Here is a 19800-nt window from a genome sequence, read left to right on the forward strand (position 1 = left end):
CTGTATATTGATTAGGGATTGCTTTTGGGTTGCGATCATTATATTTTGCAATTAAAATAATAATAAAAAAACACTTTTGTCCAATTCGCTAATATGTTTTCCTAAAATTATACTTTATAAATGGAGACTGATGTCTGGTAGAGCTAGGGGGGTGAGAGGTCAAAGGGTAATACAAGTCTCTAGCTTTAGACTGGGCTAGGAAATCATTCTGTGGCAGCTGCTTCTATGAAGATGTTACTCCTATGGTCTCTCTAAATGTGAATTAAACACCTAATAGACGAGCAAGACAGATTGCCATATTATTTTCCTAATAACTTTGCAGGTACTAATACTTTGTATAAGGAATGACCATTTGTTCTGCACAAAAGTTGAAACCTGAGCCTTTGAGCATAGTTTCAGAACCTGCATTTCTTCTAAGACGCTTGCCTTGTTGAAGCATCATATAGTTTAATTGCTATCTTGTCCTTCTTTCAGGCCTTACTGATAACTCATAGGTCTTAAATGAGTTCTCTCCCGACTTCTCTCTTGTTCTGTTTCCTGCATAGACGGGCATTACCCCCAGCACAAGGTAAGTAAAATCTGTGAACAGTAACCTGATGCCTGCTGCAGGGTCAGGGTCGTGTTGCGTAGTTCCCAGCATGCCGCATTGATCTGTTTAGGTCTGTCGGGCACAAGAAGTTACACAAGGGCATGAGGTTTGCTACTGTGGCCTGCAATTGTCCCCATATTGCTATCCAAACCCACGCGTCCGCAAACGAGCTTGTTCATTAATGGCATCCTTATCTTGTGACCCGGGCCTTGATCCACAATGGATGCAGGTTAGTGAGGCAGTCTGAAAAAATGCTGGAACAGGTCTATGGGAGACAATGCAATATCATGGATTTCTCACTGTGTGCCAGTTGTCAAGTAGAAGGGAACCACACAAATGATCTTGATGCAACAGGCCTGGGTGTACATTCTTACAAGAGACAGGCCTGACCGCAGGATGACATCATATCTTTAAGAATTTGGATCTGCTTGTGCCTTGCGATGTATCCAAATAGGAGGATTCGTTTTACCATTAGAAGTGGAGTATTGCCTCTCCATGAGAAAATCTGAAACCTCGTCTCCAGGAAGTGGAGGGTGATTCTTTCAGTATTCTCTTGCTTCCTGTGCCTCTTGTACCACCTACATGTCCTTGGTAAAGTTTCCACCATTGTAAAAGTTGACTCACTGATGGCAGAGCTAATCTCACAAGTATCAGCGGAATTTGATAAACCTTCCCCATCTGACCTAGTGAATAAAATGACGAAGGTGGAAGTGAAATACTCCTTTCAGCAACAAACAATACAATTAGGGCAATACTTATGTCCCAAACATTATGCAATCCATTCTTAAGGATTCCAAGTTTCTGCCATGAGTTATGAACAACAAGACTGTAAGGACCCCAACATTAGGCTGGATTAGGTGGTCTGGATTTGGAAATTACATTTGACAGCCTATGTCTTTCAGCTCCAACATCTGTTCCTCTGGTGCAGGTCTATGGTACTGAAGAGAGGACAAGACCCAGAATAATCTTTTATTGAAGCTTCCACTGCATGAGTCAATTTGATAGGCTCACACTTTAAGGACTCTAGCGCACCTGGCCCATAGGTACGAAGAACGTCAATGCCACTCTACCATCACTGCTGTCTGTTCAAATGAAGAACAGTTTACATGCCTTTGTGGATCAGGAAAACCTGCCATTCTTTGCTATCTTGGCCCTGTACGGTAATGGGAGAAGCTACCAGCATCAGTCCTCATCTTCTAACATCCAGTTCTTGTCCTACTCTTACTAGGTATCCAGTATTTTCTGAACAAGAATGTAGTAGTTGCAAAAGAATAATGATAGAAGGGATCTTACTCTAATCTATTTCTATTCTATAAACTACCTGTAGAACACAAGTAGTAGATAGCAAGGCAGTAATTCATACTGCATCTTCACTTTACAGAGCTCTGATTTCAGACCTTTGTGCTAGGTGGTGTAGTCGGGGGACATACTGGCAACTCAGACCTTACAAGACACTTACCTACACATGCACATGCCCATCAATATTTATATTCTAAAGTAAACGTCAGTATTTGCATGCTTCTGTACTTCCATTCGGTCTCACTCTAAAGGATGTCACCAAGGAACTGGCTCATAAGGTGGATCGATTAAGAGAAAATAAATGTATGTGTTTCTGTTTGCAAAAAGAGAGGCACTGACCAGAAAATGCCGACATCTGGGCCCACATGAAATTAAAAGCATTAACACGGTCTACTACGCCAACAATCCCCTTACTTGGAATGATTTGAGGACATGATTTCTCTCTCTCTTTCTCTGTCTCTCCCCCTCACTTTCTCCTTTCTCTCCACTGCCAAATTTTCCAAGAGATTTGTTTATTGTGTACAACCCAATGAATGGACCTTTTTGCATCAGAAAAGAATATGCTGATGCCCATTTTTAGGTCGAGCATGCAAGAGCTCTGACCTGTTGTACTCTATCTTTGGGCTTTTAACTATGCCCACCACATGCCCATCACCATCACTTGTTCATGGGCTTGCCTTTCAAAAATCCTTTGTCATTATTGGTAAATGCTTTACGTTTGTCCCTCTTTGGTGCAGTTTTGTTACCCCCTTGGCCATTGATCCCCGTTACATGGATAATTTCACGTTTACCGATACGTCTGACTGCGAGCGAACTTCTTTTTTCTTTTGTGTCTCTCCTTCGCGCTCATCGCGACCATGGCGCTTTGAATCGGCTCGCTTATGTCAGCTGTTTTACTTTTAATTTTCAATGTATGTGGCAATAAAAGTCCAGTTAGGAATTTACAACGCTAATAGCTCTAACTCGAGCAAACGCAAGACCCATTGCATTGCAAATGTTTGTTTCTTTACTGTCTCCAGAAGTAAAGGGAGAGGACAATCTATTCCTCTTTCAGCCCAAAAGCCAACTGCATGCTCTTTGACCATTTTGACCATTAGAGTCTTGCTACAAGTTCAGGCAGAGAAGCCATCGGTTTTGTTAGTGGTTTCATTCTGGCTCCAAAGGCCACAGTCTGCCCTTTTATGAAGGCCAGCTCAAAGATCCCTTGGCAGTTTTGTCTCTCCGCTACAACCAATTCAGCATCCGTATTTCTCCAGAATTCAGCTGTGTCTCTACCAGGGGGGCAGGGAAAAAAAAGATAAGTGTATAGAGGAAGCGTTGTTCCTGGAAAATAACTCTATGCATTCTGCAGCCCTGACTTCACAGGAGGATTTTTGCATGGCGAATACACAGGTTTGCCTTGGTATGCAAAAAGAATAAGAGAAAACGAGCATGGACTTTACAACAAAAGACCCGGGATGAACAAAAATACATGAAACACGTGATTATGTTTTTTTTTCTCCTTAGAATAAAGGCAGGGGACATGATTACGATTAAGGCAAGCATGCTGGGGGAGGCATCTCAGATGCATGGAAATCTTGAGGAAATAATGGAATTTAGGGTGTATTTGGTTAGGGAAGTTAGACGGGTTTAACGAGCACAAACTTCAGTTTGATTTACTTAAAAACCCCACAGCCTTCGAGACATCCAGATAAGACAAAAACAATGACTTGACAATGTCAACGGAGGGTATTCTACAAAGCATGCCTTTGGCTACTCTCCGGCGAGGTCACTTCACTACTCCCTATATATATATATATATATGCATCTGTTACTTTGCTTCCCCCGCAACGTCTTCCTTTGCACTGTAAACTGAACACTTGTGACCCTGAGAAATCACTTTAAAACCCGCTAACCCTCTTAATTGTAAGGTAGCAAAAGGTCACCTGAAGACATGGGAGGAGGTTCTATCTCATATGACTCTGGATCTCACTCAGACTGACCACTAGAAGCATCGCTCATACTATCAGTTTCAAAAATCTGCTAAAAATGTTTTTCATTAATAATTTCTGAGAATGTTATAAGTTGTGTGGAGATTTAAATTTCATATCTTCACCATTGCTGGTTTACATTCAGCATCAAGATATCTCTATAAGGTGAACATTTGCATAATAAACACAGCACATTATAAAGTAACGTAAGATGACATAGCCAGCCATTAGTGATGGGGGTTTGAGGTTATTGGGGATTTGATCTTAAGAGGGAGAGTACTGTACAGAGATCTGTAGCTCATTTTAAATAAGAAAGTACAGGGAAGCTCCACCAGGATGAATGAGGCCGAGTGATTGGCAGATGCCTTGTTAGCAAAGGTGACAACAACTGTATTGAAGCAGGGAGGATAGAAAGCCAAAAGGTACTGACTGAATACCCAAGTGAGATGCACATGATAGGGTGACTTGGGAGGGAACTGAAATGAATTAGGAGGAAGAGTAGTTTCTAGGTAGGCACAAGAGGGATTAGCAGACCATTCAACGGGGAATTCATAGGTGAGGTATCAGAGTACTGAGAGATAGAGGAGAGGGCCAGGGAAGGATACAAAAGAGAAGCAGGAGGCTGACTGAGGAATCTAGAGATCATTTGTATCTTACTGGAGAAACCAGTAGAAATCACCTGATGGGTATGGAGGGCAGGCACTGTAGGAATTGCAAGGCATAGGGACCCTGCAGAGATGTATGGGTGAAAGCACCAGATGAGTATGGAGAGGGTGACCATCCAAAATGTCAGTCAACTAAGACAAAGTCCAGCTTCAAAAAGCACCCATAAGTTTCCTTGGTGAAATTCAGACAGCATTATGAAGCAGCCGGAGATCTTAAAATAACCAGAGGTGGACTGTGATAACCCATTCAGACAACTCTACTCTGTACAGTCGTGAGCGTGATTTTCATTCTAGTAACTGATGGGCCTGAAAAAAGCTAGAAGAGAGCCCACACCAAAGCAGCAACCAAAGATGGTGCACAATGTGCTCTTGTACATGGGCAGGCTTTCTCCCTCACCACCACGGACTCTGGGTGCACGGTGCACTGTGATATGTTTTCTACCACCTCCAGAATACAACCCAGGAATAAGCTTTTTACACCCCCTGGCACTAATGATTTTGTCAATGTGCTAACATGAGACAGAAAGCCAGTTGGACCGCATCCACCCCTCAAACCACTGAGCAGTACTTGAGTGAGATGTGTTTTAGGTAACGATCAGTTCTATAAAACACGACAGGAATAATAAGTGAAACTCAGACCCCTTTCACATTAGAAAGGCACACCCAAGAACACAAGGAAACAATAGATATATTTTAAAAGATTTATGTAAAAATAAAAATATATATATAATAGTGCACACAAAATGTGTAGGAACTATCGTAGAGACAAACAAAAAAATAACTGCATTGTTTTTGAGAATGTGAACATTGATTTGTTAACTATAAAAAAAAGTACCTAACAACAGAATTCAACATAATATGTGTTCAATAATGATATTGTTAAGTTGATGCCACCTTAAGGATTGGCGCTGGTGCACTTACCTAGAACAGTTAAGAAAAACAACAAAGTGGATATTGCGGCTGTGCCATAAAACATGATGCTGATATTGTGCCCCATCAGATCCAGGTCATCGGGTGTGTTTGGAACTAAAACAGGCGGTAGAAGGAAGCCAACAGCGGTGCCCAGCTGAAAAATATAATGAAACACAATGTAAGCGCACGCACTCAACAAAAAAAAAGTATGTAGAGGCCAATCATACAGCAATTGTACGGGAAAGCATTCAGTGGGAAGAGCAGGGAGCTAATACTGCTTTTCAACTAATTTAAATTGCAAGATTTATCCAAAAGAGCTCCTTCTGAACCTCTGTGGAACAGGATCTCAAAATCACAAATATCCTGCATTAGAAAAGCAACAAATTCTGTAGTAATTCTGACCGTCGAGATTAACATGTGTACTAGTTCTTAAATAACTTTTGCGTTCCTGGGAAGAAACAGATGCAGTTACTGCTTCCAGCTAGTAAACATGGGGGTTCTTATACAAGTACTCAAAAACATTTGTTCCCTTATGGTCCATCCCAGTGTGTTTATATCTTAAACGTCTTATGATTTACCCTTACAAATTGGGGTGCAACATGATGTAAAGGGGGTGAAGAAAGGTAAGACAGACAACCTTCTGATAAACCCCAGGGTGTTTTATTATCAAATGATTTACATTGGAAGAATGGGTTGCATCTTTATATAAATTAGAGACAGCAGGAAGACAAGATGGACACGGTTTATCTCTCAAACATCACCAATGCAAGCAAAGGTGGATATTTGGCATGTGGGACGTTTTCTCTAAGGGGCCCTATGTAACATAAGAAAGACAAGAGTGAAGTTCAAGTTGTCTATGATGTCACTCAGAACCTCAAGATGAAAAACATCCCAGTTATTCTTTCGTATGTACAGGGAGTGCAGAATTATTAGGCAAATGAGTATTTTGACCACATCATCCTCTTTATGCATGTTGTCTTACTCCAAGCTGTATAGGCTTGAAAGCCTACTACCAATTAAGCATATTAGGTGATGTGCATCTCTGTAATGAGAAGGGGTGTGGTCTAATGACATCAACACCCTATATCAGGTGTGCATAATTATTAGGCAACTTCCTTTCCTTTGGCAAAATGGGTCAAAAGAAGGACTTGACAGGTTCAGAAAAGTCAAAAATAGTGAGATATCTTGCAGAGGGATGCAGCACTCTTAAAATTGCAAAGCTTCTGAAGCGTGATCATCGAACAATCAAGCGTTTCATTCAAAATAGTCAACAGGGTCGCAAGAAGCGTGTGGAAAAACCAAGGCGCAAAATAACTGCCCATGAACTGAGAAAAGTCAAGCGTGCAGCTGCCACGATGCCACTTGCCACCAGTTTGGCCATATTTCAGAGCTGCAACATCACTGGAGTGCCCAAAAGCACAAGGTGTGCAATACTCAGAGACATGGCCAAGGTAAGAAAGGCTGAAAGACGACCACCACTGAACAAGACACACAAGCTGAAACGTCAAGACTGGGCCAAGAAATATCTCAAGACTGATTTTTATAAGGTTTTATGGACTGATGAAATGAGAGTGAGTCTTGATGGGCCAGATGGATGGGCCCGTGGCTGGATTGGTAAAGGGCAGAGAGCTCCAGTCCGACTCAGACGCCAGCAAGGTGGAGGTGGAGTACTGGTTTGGGCTGGTATCATCAAAGATGAGCTTGTGGGGCCTTTTCGGGTTGAGGATGGAGTCAAGCTCAACTCCCAGTCCTACTGCCAGTTCCTGGAAGACACCTTCTTCAAGCAGTGGTACAGGAAGAAGTCTGCATCCTTCAAGAAAAACATGATTCTCATGCAGGACAATGCTCCATCACACGCGTCCAAGTACTCCACAGCGTGGCTGGCAAGAAAGGGTATAAAAGAAGGAAATCTAATGACATGGCCTCCTTGTTCACCTGATCTGAACCCCATTGAGAACCTGTGGTCCATCATCAAATGTGAGATTTACAAGGAGGGAAAACAGTACACCTCTCTGAACAGTGTCTGGGAGGCTGTGGTTGCTGCTGCACGCAATGTTGATGGTGAACAGATCAAAACACTGACAGAATCCATGGATGGCAGGCTTTTGAGTGTCCTTGCAAAGAAAGGTGGCTATATTGGTCACTGATTTGTTTTTGAATGTCAGAAATGTATATTTGTGAATGTTGAGATGTTATATTGGTTTCACTGGTAATAATAAATAATTGAAATGGGTATATATTTTTTTTTGTTAAGTTGCCTAATAATTATGCACAGTAATAGTCACCTGCACACACAGATATCCCCCTAACGTAGCTAAAACTAAAAACAAACTAAAAACTACTTCCAAAAATATTCAGCTTTGATATTAATGAGTTTTTTGGGTTCATTGAGAACATGGTTGTTGTTCAATAATAAAATTAATCCTCAAAAATACAACTTGCCTAATAATTCTGCACTCCCTGTATACTTTTATGTTATCATTACTCCCCAAATTCATCTGCTCATGCTCACACCTGCTAGAGGGGCAGAGGAGTAATGGGAAGCCATATACAACATGGCTTCTCTTCAAGGTCACAACTGTAAAAATAACTGGCCTCCAGCCACCCAACTCACAACCTTCTAATCCATCTTCATTCCCCACCCTCCAAGCCGCGTCCTCTGTCTTCCATCAGAGCAGAGAGCCAGCACTAAACTGACAGGCTCCGATAAAGGCCTGTCTGAGCAGGGGGGAATTTCTTTATAATATAGCAGCAGTAAATAACTTTCGTTACCCACTGTTGCTACGTCACAGCAGTGAATAACCAGATTTAGCATCTGACGTTTAATACTAGTAATGGGTGTTACTGAGAGCCATACAAAACAAAACAACAGATGAAAACTGTAAATAATTAACATCTTACTTCCAAGCTTTGGGTATCAAGAGCTCTGCGTTACTACTACCAACTCTTTCCCTTTTTCGGTCTGGGCCTACTGTTATCCGTTCTTCAAAATATACAACCGATGGACTCTAGCTACTCCAAGTACCCTATATATAAACCCCATCTCCTGCTATTGGCTGTCTGGTGTGTCATTACACCTCTTCTGGGTGTTTGCAATGCAATACATGGGGTACTATTTTACATCTCCGAAGTACTCTGTTTCATCACACATTAGATTCTTTATCTCATAAGTGCATTGTATAAAGAAAACAATATTTTGGTTTTTTTTTTCCACTGCAGCTGACATTTTATAGTCGGGAGTCAAATGCAAACCAAACCTCTTGCTTGTACAAATGCTTCTTAACTCTCATGTAAGTAACATTTCACTGTTAAAAATAAAAGCTTAACATTCATCTATTGAAGTGAAGTCGAAGGTGGGTTGACATCATTCGTTGACTTCTAGGTTTGAAATCTTTTCTTTCCAGAATAGTTTTACAAAGCTGGCAACTATACAGGTAGTCACAATACAGAAAACTGGCAGCTGCAACAAATTCTTCTCATACAAATGTGGATACCGATGTTTCTCTGTTGATATTAATGTTAATTAATTATGGAGAAACTCCAAGCTGAAGGTAAATTTCAGATCAAAGATGTTCACAGGCTGAAGTGCATAAAAAAGCATGAAAGCTGTGATCCTGAATGCAGTAAGGGCGGTGTCAGGGAGTAATAAGTTTAAGCACAGTGCAGCACAGTATACTTTCACCAAAGGATGACAGAAAAAACAGCAGATATGGCGCTGTTTCCTCTCCCCCAGCACTGGTGCACCTTAGGTTACCGTGCGTCAAAGCATATACCCATGTTGTGTGAGCACAGACAAGCATGAGTTTTTGAATTTTGTACAGGAAGAAGGCCTTTTCAGTACAAAAACTAGGCATTAATACTTGTACTACTTTTTATGTGTGCTGTACAGTGCAGTCCACATGCAAAGGTGGAAAAATGTGGAGACTTGTTCTGATGCTATGTATGCCTCGAAAAGGCATACTTTTGGCACAAAACCCTTCCTACAAATGGGACTGCCTATGTACCATCTATGGCACACTCCCTTGATGCAAAGCAGAGCTAAGTGCGGATAGCACAACTTTGCATTACTTTACACAACTTTCCAAAGCAAATCATGATTGGCGTTGGAAAGTAAATCATACTATAACACTTTGAACTGGGCTTGCATCACATTTGTGATTCAAACCCAGTGCAAAGAATTAGTAAATCTGAACATTAGTGTTTAAGATAAAAACAACTGCCTTAAAATATATATTTTAGTAATACACAAATGAGACTGTGCTTAGTGAAAACATCTTTATATGCTTCCATTAGAAAGATGCACACCAGAAACTATTGGATTACATCACTTCCCAAAAAGAATACAGGGAGTGCAGAATTATTAGGCAAATTAGTATTTTAACCACATCATCCTCTTTATGCATGTTGTCTGACTCCAAGCTGTATAGGCTCGAAAGCCTACTACCAATTAAGCATATTAGGTGATGTGCATCTCTGTAATGAGAAGGGGTGTGGTCTAATGACATCAACACCCTATATCAGGTGTGCATAATTATTAGGCAACTTCCTTTCCTTTGGCAAAATGGGTCAAAAGAAGGACTTGACAGGCTCAGAAAAGTCAAAAATAGTGAGATATCTTGCAGAGGGATGCAGGACTCTTAAAATTGCAAAGCTTCTGAAGCGTGATCATCGAACAATCAAGCGTTTCATTCAAAATAGTCAACAGGGTCGCAAGAAGCGTGTGGAAAAACCAAGGCGCAAAATAACTGCCCATGAACTGAGAAAAGTCAAGCGTGCAGCTGCCAAGATGCCACTTGCCACCAGTTTGGCCATATTTCAGAGCTGCAACATCACTGGAGTGCCCAAAAGCACAAGGTGTGCAATACTCAGAGACATGGCCAAGGTAAGAAAGGCTGAAAGACGACCACCACTGAACAAGACACACAAGCTGAAACGTCAAGACTGGGCCAAGAAATATCTCAAGACTGATTTTTCTAAGGTTTTATGGACTGATGAAATGAGAGTGAGTCTTGATGGGCCAGATGGATGGGCCCGTGGATGGATTGGTAAAGGGCAGAGAGCTCCAGTCCGACTCAGACGCCAGCAAGGTGGAGGTGGAGTACTGGTTTGGGCTGGTATCATCAAAGATGAGCTTGTGGGGCCTTTTCGGGTTGAGGATGGAGTCAAGCTCAACTCCCAGTCCTACTGCCAGTTCCTGGAAGACACCTTCTTCAAGCAGTGGTACAGGAAGAAGTCTGCATCCTTCAAGAAAAACATGATTTTCATGCAGGACAATGCTCCATCACACGCGTCCAAGTACTCCACAGCGTGGCTGGCAAGAAAGGGTATAAAAGAAGGAAATCTAATGACATGGCCTCCTTGTTCACCTGATCTGAACCCCATTGAGAACCTGTGGTCCATCATCAAATGTGAGATTTACAAGGAGGGAAAACAGTACACCTCTCTGAACAGTGTCTGGGAGGCTGTGGTTGCTGCTGCACGCAATGTTGATGGTGAACAGATCAAAACACTGACAGAATCCATGGATGGCAGGCTTTTGAGTGTCCTTGCAAAGAAAGGTGGCTATATTGGTCACGGATTTGTTTTTGTTTTGTTTTTGAATGTCAGAAATGTATATTTGTGAATGTTGAGATGTTATATTGGTTTCACTGGTAATAATAAATAATTGAAATGGGTATATATTTTTTTTTGTTAAGTTGCCTAATAATTATGCACAGTAATAGTCACCTGCACACACAGATATCCCCCTAACATAGCTAAAACTAAAAACAAACTAAAAACTACTTCCAAAAATATTCAGCTTTGATATTAATGAGTTTTTTGGGTTCATTGAGAACATGGTTGTTGTTCAATAATAAAATTAATCCTCAAAAATACAACTTGCCTAATAATTCTGCACTCCCTGTACATCTTTATCGCCAGGATGTCTGAAATGACTCCATCATTTAAGGCCATATACTGGCTCCTAAGTAGTCTTTAGATTTATGATTAACCAACTGCACACATTAACATTTCTTTCAGGCAGCAGACACCCTGGTAAGGAGGGTTATTTCTTCTGTCCTTGTGTGCACCTCTCTCAGCTTTGAGGTACAGGAGACTCCTCCCTTCCCTTTCCGCCAGAAGCGCCTCATGATTGGCATACAGTGTTCAGGAACCGCTGTTTTTTGTTTGTTCGTTTTTTAGGGTCGAGCATGCAAGCGCTCTATCCTGCTGTAATCTCTATGTGGGCTTTTAACCACACCCACCGCACGCCCATCAGTTTTGTTGGTTCGTGGGCTTGACTTTTAAAATTCGCTTGATTTAATTTGTGAAAGGCATCCATGTCATGCCTTTTCTAGTGTTTAGCCCTCCTTGAGCGCCCTGGCCAACTACTGAAAATATACGAGGCTCCATTTTTCCCGTATGGTTTCTGCACTACTTTTTCTTTTTATTTGCTATGCAGCGAGATCTCGCTGGGCAGCAGTATAGCGCTTTGCATGACATCGACCCTGTTACATGGATAATTGCACTTTTGCCAATACGTTTGACTGCGAGCGAACATCTGTTTCCTTTTGTCTCTCTCCTTCACACTCATGGTGGCCGTCAGCTTGCTTATGTAAAACTGTATTCATTTTCACTTGCCAATAAATGTCCGATTAGGGCTTTAAAACGCTAATAGCTCTAAGTCAAATGTGAGACCAATAAATGCTTGTTTTGTTCCAGTAGGGGAATTGGTATTGTAAAAAGGTTGGGAACGTCATTCCTAATAGATCCCTTTTTCCCCGGCAAAATATGAAGGGAAACAAATTCTGCAACAACAGAAACCCCTTGTGGTATGTACACTGTTTGGAATGAGGGCCTTAGTGGCTCTTGATTGACCCCGCCCGACGCTGTGTGATTTTCCCTGACGATCTTGCATTGCTCGGGTCTGCTAGTGGTGAAATGAAACAACACTTCAAGGACATCTCTAATGTCATCATCAACACCACCCAGGATAACATCAAATAAGGCATCGTCAAATCATCAACAGGGAAGCCACACTGCTTACATCACAGACTGCACCAACCAATATTTCATTGTTTACATCATGTCGTAGTCAGGGTGGCAAGAAATGTAGGCATCTGACCACACTCTGAGGCCACACAGTGTACACGTTTATTGACTGTGGTGAGGCCACTCTTATCTGTACTGAACTACAAATCAAACAAGAAATGCAGATACTGTGTTGCAATAAATGCCCACCCTACTTAATCTGTTCTCTCTTTCTTCATCCATGTCGTGTTGTGTTTAGGGCTTTAACTACCAGTGATAGCAGAGTTCAGTCCCAGTAACACAGTATGGGCCATATGTACAAACACATTTTCCCATAGACACAGAGGGGGTTATTCTAACTTTGGAGGAGTGTTAATCCGTCCCAAAAGTGACGGTAAAGTGACGGATATACCACCAGCCGTATTACGAGTTCCATAGGATATAATGGACTCGTAATACGGCTGGTGGTAAATCCGTCACTTTTCCGTCACTTTTGGGACGGATTAACACCTCCTCCAAAGTTAGAATAACCCCCAGAATGAGCAAAACTGCTTGCTACATCTGGCCCTATGTTCTTTAATTAAAAAAATATATATTAAGGTTTACAGATGACGCCTAGCCACCAAGATTACAACGCTGTCCTTTCCTCCTGAAATGGATCGTTTGCAGCCGCGGGAGTTCGAATGCATCAACCCGCGAACCAGGATTACAACTCCCACAATGCATTTGGCTGTTAAACAAAAAGCCAGGACTGAAGCGTTGCCTCTTTGGTGACATGGAGTCATCTGGTAACCTTAAATCAAACTGCTGACATATTCAACCTGACTCAAGGTGGCTGTCATCATATCTTAATGTTTTTGGATCCAGGTAGCCGAACTCAGTTGATTTCCAAAAGCAATAAAAACAGAGAATTAAAAAGTGCACAATTCAGCCCAAGCGATATTTGGAAGTCCGTGCATGCCTCTGGGTTCCTCTGTATCACATTCTGGTTCACACTGAGTGCATGAGCACCACATATCATCACCAGGCATGGATGCATGTCAATGAGATTTTTTTGATAGTGAAATCATAAGTGGGACTGAAACAGATACATACACGCAGTGGAGATCGTGGGGCATATTTCTAATAAATTACTTAGCATCATTGTTTACTACTATTAAAATAGCCTCCACACAAAAGTGTATGTTTGGGACACCTTTGTCCACAGCTTATAAAAATGTAAGACCCAAATTTAACCCCTGCCAAGTGCAAAAGGTTTTTAGGCTGAGGTCAAATGTTTGTCCTTGAAAATGAATAGGAGACAAGTGTAGGAGTTTGAAAATAGGACATCACTCTAACTCTTCCAGCATTATCTTTTGATCACATTTGAACATCTGCATAACCTTTTAATGCAACCCATACGTATGTCTGCTTCATATAATATACTGTGCATTTCTCATTTCTATACACATGCATGCGTTCACTTCTTGCTATGGTCCAAACACCCCGTTAAATCATAGGCAAGCATTGAACACTTGCTGGATCACCTAAATATTGACAGCACCAAAGAGAAGGCAGATTATTTATCCAGGAACATCTGTGTAGCTTCAGTTTGAATCAAATGGGAGGTTCTAACCCCATCTGCACCTGCAGCCTATCTTGATTTTGGACAGATGTTTGCACCTTAAAATACACTCGCGAGTCCTCTATGTGCTGCGGTTTTTCTCCTCTTGTGTTTCTGCTGAGGTGTCTGGGAACATCGGCTCTCTCATCCAATCAGGCAAAACCGCTTTTTTATACCCTCTTCATCATCTGCATTTCTCAGCACCACCCTCTCCATCATAGTCTTCTCGTCTTGTAGGGAAGCTCGATGCTTCACCAGGAAATCATTCAAGTCACCAAACTTACAACAATACAAAAAAAACACGAACAGAAAGCTCTAAAAGTTCAATGGTAAATGAAGTAATCGAAGAAGCAGCAAACCAGCAGGTAACTGAGTTCCCCTGTTAAAATGCAGTGATGATATATTTGTATTACACTATATCGACATTAATTATATCAACCTAAAAAATATTGCATCCACTAGATGGCCTAAAGCGGCTTCTTCAAAGTAAGTATATATTTACTATTCATTCGTCCACATCTAATTCTCAAGACTTGACTTGTGGTTTAGTGGTGTAGTCAGTGTAATGGATGTAATCTAATTCCCATGCAGTGCGATGCATGCAGTATTGTGGGGGTATGCCATTAAATGTGTCTGAATGCTGTTGAGTCCTTTACTGAAGGCAAGTTTCAATTTCTCATTTCGGAAGCTTTCCATTAGCCTCTCAGGTTAGGTAATTCTGTTAATCCTGATGTGCTAACACTAGGATTTTGGTCGCCATAAAGCATTTTACAATCTATCCATCTTGCTTTCTAGATTGCATATGGCACCTGTGGAGCTGTGCAGATAGGAAGAGGCATCCCGCTGCACAGGAGACTCTCTGAGTCTGATTCCTAGGGCTTGTTGTCTGTTGGAGGTCACATGCTACCAGTACACTGCTACATACATTAAACACAGTACAGATAAAGTTTGCTTTTGGTCAGCCCCCTTCAGCCATTGGATGTTGGCATTACTTAAGCATTGCCACCATATGGAAGCGTGGTCCTTAAAGTAATGGTATTTCACGGAAGGTTACATGCTTTTGAATTTAATTATTCCTTTTTGATAACCTCTCCTGTTTCCCTTGCCCCTCCCTTTGTGATGTTCCTGGACACCCCGTGCGTGCAGGACGTGGTATCCTGCAGCGCCTGCTGCCACCATTTGGCTTGTGCATTTGGCTTTGCCAATGCGCGCTGACTTATGTCACAAGCACTGGCAAAGTGCCGTCTGGCCTTCTACTCTGAAGAAAAATCATTCAGAGATGGCTACTGAACAAGCACGCATGGTCGTTACCTAACAATGTTTTTTTCATAAACCTTATAAAATCCCTACAAGATGGCTGTCATGTGTATGTGCCCAGGCACAACAGCAATCTTTTTAATGGATTTTATTGGCTTTATGAAAACTCATTACAAGATGGATGCTATGCATGTCAGAGTATGGTCGGAGAGTATCTTGTGATGGTTTTTCATAATGCATGAAAAAAAAAATACAAGATGATCACTGTGTATGTTTATGCATGCTCAGGAGCCATTGGGGGACAAAAGCACTTGCAAAGCCAGAGAGTGACTAGTCTCTAGTTTTGTTAATTGTTCCTGGCAGAAATGCTAACTGTGAACCAACGATAAACAATCATCTCTCCAGGTGATTTCAATCTTTCATCATACCCCATGCACAGCTTCCATTTACTTTTCAATCTCAGAGCCTACTTTTTCATCCGTTCTTACTTAACAATTTTCAGTCTTTGTTTCAGCGATGCTGATCTTGTTTGATTTTCTAGTCTCCGTTCTGTCATTCATCCTCTTCCGTTCCCATAACTTTCTTCAACCCTCTACACTTCCAAACAAACTCTATTGAGCTCATCATCATCATCCACCCAAGATCCAGACCATCCAGGCCAGTGAAATGTAATGGGTGATCTGGATTTTTTTAGGGGCCTTGGAACAATAATTGTTTTGTGGGAGATGATTATGTTTCTGAAAATAAAACCTTTAGTTCTAGTAGCTTTGCATTCCTGCACCACAGATAAATGCCTGCATCGGCTATGCCAGATGCGTCGTTCTGTTAGTTGATTATGTTGTATGTATTTGCTGGTGATTCTGGGGTTTGTGGTGTGAATGTAGTAGGCATGGGCAGCAGACCTGGGAGCACTTGGGGTAGCCTATGAAAAAAATGTACCCTGTGCTCCTTTCCACTAATGATAGAAGTAAGGCCCATATTTATAATCGGTTTGCACTGAATTAGCGTCATTTTATTACGCTAATTCAGCGCAAACCTAACTCCATATTTATACTTTGGCGCTAGACACGTCTAGCTCCAAAGTAATGGAGTTAACATCGTTTTCTGGACGTGAAAACCTACCTTGCGTCAATGAGATGCAAGGTGGGCGTTCCCGTCCAAAAAAGGACGATATGGGCTTAGAACCATATTTATCCCCCTGTGCTAAAATCCAGCACGGGGGATGGTGCCTTAAATAATGGCGCAAACTTAACGCCTGGGTATGGGCAGGCATTAGGGGACCTGTAGGCATAGTTCCATGGTCAGAGACCACAGAAAGAGCCCAGAGGTGCCCTTCCCTGGCCCTAGGGACACCCCCACCCATCCCCACCCACACAAGAGGGACACCACAGGAAGGGGGACCCATCCCAGGTAAGTATATTTATATATTTTCTTTCACGCCTGGGGGCCCTGACTTGCGGCCCCCTGCATGGCGCTGGCCCTAATAGCCATGCCCAGGGGATTATTGTCCCCTGAGCATGGCCATTGGGGTGGTGGGCATGGCTCCTGTCTTTACTAAGACAGGAGCCTGGTCCATGGGGGTTGTGCGCCAGGAAATGGCGCTGCACTGCTTAGAGGCATGTTTTGCCTCTAAACAGTGTAGCGCCATAATTCAGCGCAAAAGCTCCGGTTTCCCCTACACCTCCACTACCCTGTTTGCGTTCTTTACAAGGACGCTAACAGGACATTGGATACGGCTAGCGCCATTCCATAAATTTGGTGCCCGGCCAGCGTCTTGGAATGGCGCTAGCTGGCACTAAACTTTTTCGAGCAAAACTGCGCTAACGCAGTTTTGCGTGAAAAAGTATAAATCTGGGCCTAAATCTTAAGAAGAAGAATGTCATTACCAAATGGACCATCTTTGCTGCCATGACCGATAGTACGAATAATGCACATCAAGGACGTGACTTGAATATTCTGCATGGAATCATTTTTCATCAAATTAGGCACGTGCAATTGGATTAGACTACAACCATTTTTATTTCCGGTTCTTCCTTTCTTTCGCAAATGTTTCCTAAAATCTTTCCAGAATGTGGTTAGCATCATGTGCTCTACTCCATATGTTTTGGTCCGGACAGCGAAAATCCGGCGGGCAATTATATAGGGGATAACACACACTAAGAAGGGAGACACCGAGACCCCAGTGCTTTGAGAGTTAGCACTTCTCCAAGTGACGTGATCCAATTAGGATCCCTGGTTTGTAGGTCGAGGGCTGTTTCTTTACCATCTGTCCTTGCAAATTTCAGTAAATTTAGCGCATGCCCTGCTCAGCAGAGAGGCACATGCCAATGCAGGTGTTTCACACAATACTGGCTGCCCTCACACGGTCTCCTGAAGAAGAGCTGATATCACCGGTGGCACAAAGTGAGCTGAAACCCCTTGCAGAGCCGTTCACTGCTTCGGCAAGCTGAAGATGATCAGGAGTTTCACAACCTCAGTGGGATGTCGGCAACCGCCTCAGAAGTCTTTATTTGTTCTTTTCAAAGGGCGGAAAGCTTGGCTAGGATGCGATGGGGTCAAAGCTCTGCCCCACCTGCTCCAGGCCCCGCCACTTCAAGGTCCCGCTCCTTCTCAAACAAAATTACAGTTTTCAAAGTTGGCATGTCTGGAGAGTGAGGACTGTTGAAAGAATGTTTTTTTATTCTTTTTAACACTGCATGACTCCGGGAAGGGTCAGGGTAGAAAGAGGACAGATAATGGGACTGATAAAGAGAAACCAAGAAAGAGAGATGTGGCAGGGCCAAGTCAGAGAGGGAGAGTGTTGGGCAAGTGAGGAGAAAAAGAGAGAAAAAGCAGTAAAGAACAAAAAAAGAAGAAAGTGTGTGTAAAAGGCAGAAACGTAGCAATCTGAGAGCATTACTAGTGACAGATGGCACACATTGTGATTCAGGGCTCGGCTCGTGCTGAGACTCTTAAAACCAAGCAAGACCCCTGCTCAGTGCTTAATTTGTAAATAAAAAGGTGCTGGTGCCCAAAGACGTCCTCTTAAACATGCGGCTGCTGCAATTAAATGTGTGAACACGGAATACAGAGGCGGCGTAATCCTGAAGCAAGCTCAGATCTCTTCAATCCATTTACAGCCACTCCATGCCCCTTCAGCTCACTCTTGCAGCTTTCTACTTTCTCCCTTTGTGACGCTTTTTCATTTTACCTTCCTCCGTCTTTCCCATGTGTGTCTTTTGCTCGCAGCAAATGCTTGAGGCAGAAGAATAAGCACCGGCCCTCAAAAATAAGTGCTGGTGCTCAGCACCGGAAACAACAACCACAAATTAAGCACTGCCTCAGCTCTGGCTCGGCTCGCCCCACAAGTTTTCTGGCTGGCCCAGCACTAAGTTCTACTTCCATGTTTGAAAAATACCCAGGTTCTTGGTTTTCAAAATCAAGTCACTCTAGTTCCTAATGAACAGCCAAGCCCAGTAATACTGCAGGGCCAACCCCCACATACCGAGACGAGACGCAAAGCTCAGAACAGTGGGGTTTTCTCTTATGCAATCCTATTTCACAGGATGCAAGTCATTATTGCTGGTCTTATTGTGGATGCCAGTCAAACATCATCAGATGCAAATATCCTGAAATGAACATTCATATATATAAACTCACCACTGATGTGTTGCTATCAATGCCGGACAGGTGAAAGAGCACAAAATGCTCGGCGTCTCCTAATAATATTCACTATAAAAAGAAGTAAATAACTGCGACAGGACCGATTGTCTAGGATTTATCTGTAGTTCCAGGTAATTCTCCGAACCACTGAGTGTCTCTAGCCAAACCCATTAATGGAGTGCAGGGGTGTGGAATTTATTAAAATATCTACTTGTCCACGGGACAGGCTGCTTCTCAAATCTACTTGTCCTGTAAAAAGATCTACTTGTCCCTTTGGTGCCATGTAGTGTGGCGCAAAATTATGGCAGCAATCTCATTATGTAAGAGCTCTGATAATAGCCTCTCTGATTATGCCAGGGCTACTACCATAGTAGGGCTTGAATACTTGCAGTTTCAATCCCTACTGTAGCAATTTCCTTATTTTTCCACCTTTCTGCAGATCTGCATACTGGGGCTGGAGGAAGCAGTAAGCAATAGTTCCAGGGCTGGAATGCCTTTGAGTCTGCAAACCTACTAACCTGCATGTTTTAAAGATTTTCACCAGCTTCTCTCTAATATTTTCCCATAATAAGAAAGGTTGGACATTTACTCCTGACAGTGGCAGAATTAGAACTTCTTCCAGGGTTGGGAAGAAAGTGGCTGGAGGGAAAATGAACTTGCAAATGCTCAATAGATTTTCACATGAGAAAATCTACACATGCGTATTTACCCGTGCTAAAATACAGTTCACAAATATTTTATAAGGGTACAACATATACCATGGGTGCACTTTTGTGACTTTCTTTAAGAATTTGAGGCCACATGTAGGTAGGTTCAGATTTGCGACCCGCAAATTGCGAGTCGCAAATCCGA

At 42.4% G+C, this 19800-nt stretch overlaps 1 protein-coding gene across 1 annotated transcript in view; it reads right to left on the minus strand.

Moving 5' to 3' along the window:
* Positions 1–19800, minus strand: part of FLVCR1 (FLVCR choline and heme transporter 1) — a 113359-nt gene that overhangs the window by 70903 nt on the left and 22656 nt on the right. Inside the window, exon 2 of the mRNA XM_069233912.1 lies at positions 5445–5589. Coding sequence (XP_069090013.1) covers positions 5445–5589 — 145 coding nt within the window. The remainder of the gene's footprint in view (positions 1–5444; positions 5590–19800) is intronic.

Source organism: Pleurodeles waltl, chromosome 5 (assembly GCF_031143425.1).
Source record: "Pleurodeles waltl isolate 20211129_DDA chromosome 5, aPleWal1.hap1.20221129, whole genome shotgun sequence".
Classification (NCBI taxonomy): domain Eukaryota; kingdom Metazoa; phylum Chordata; class Amphibia; order Caudata; family Salamandridae; genus Pleurodeles; species Pleurodeles waltl.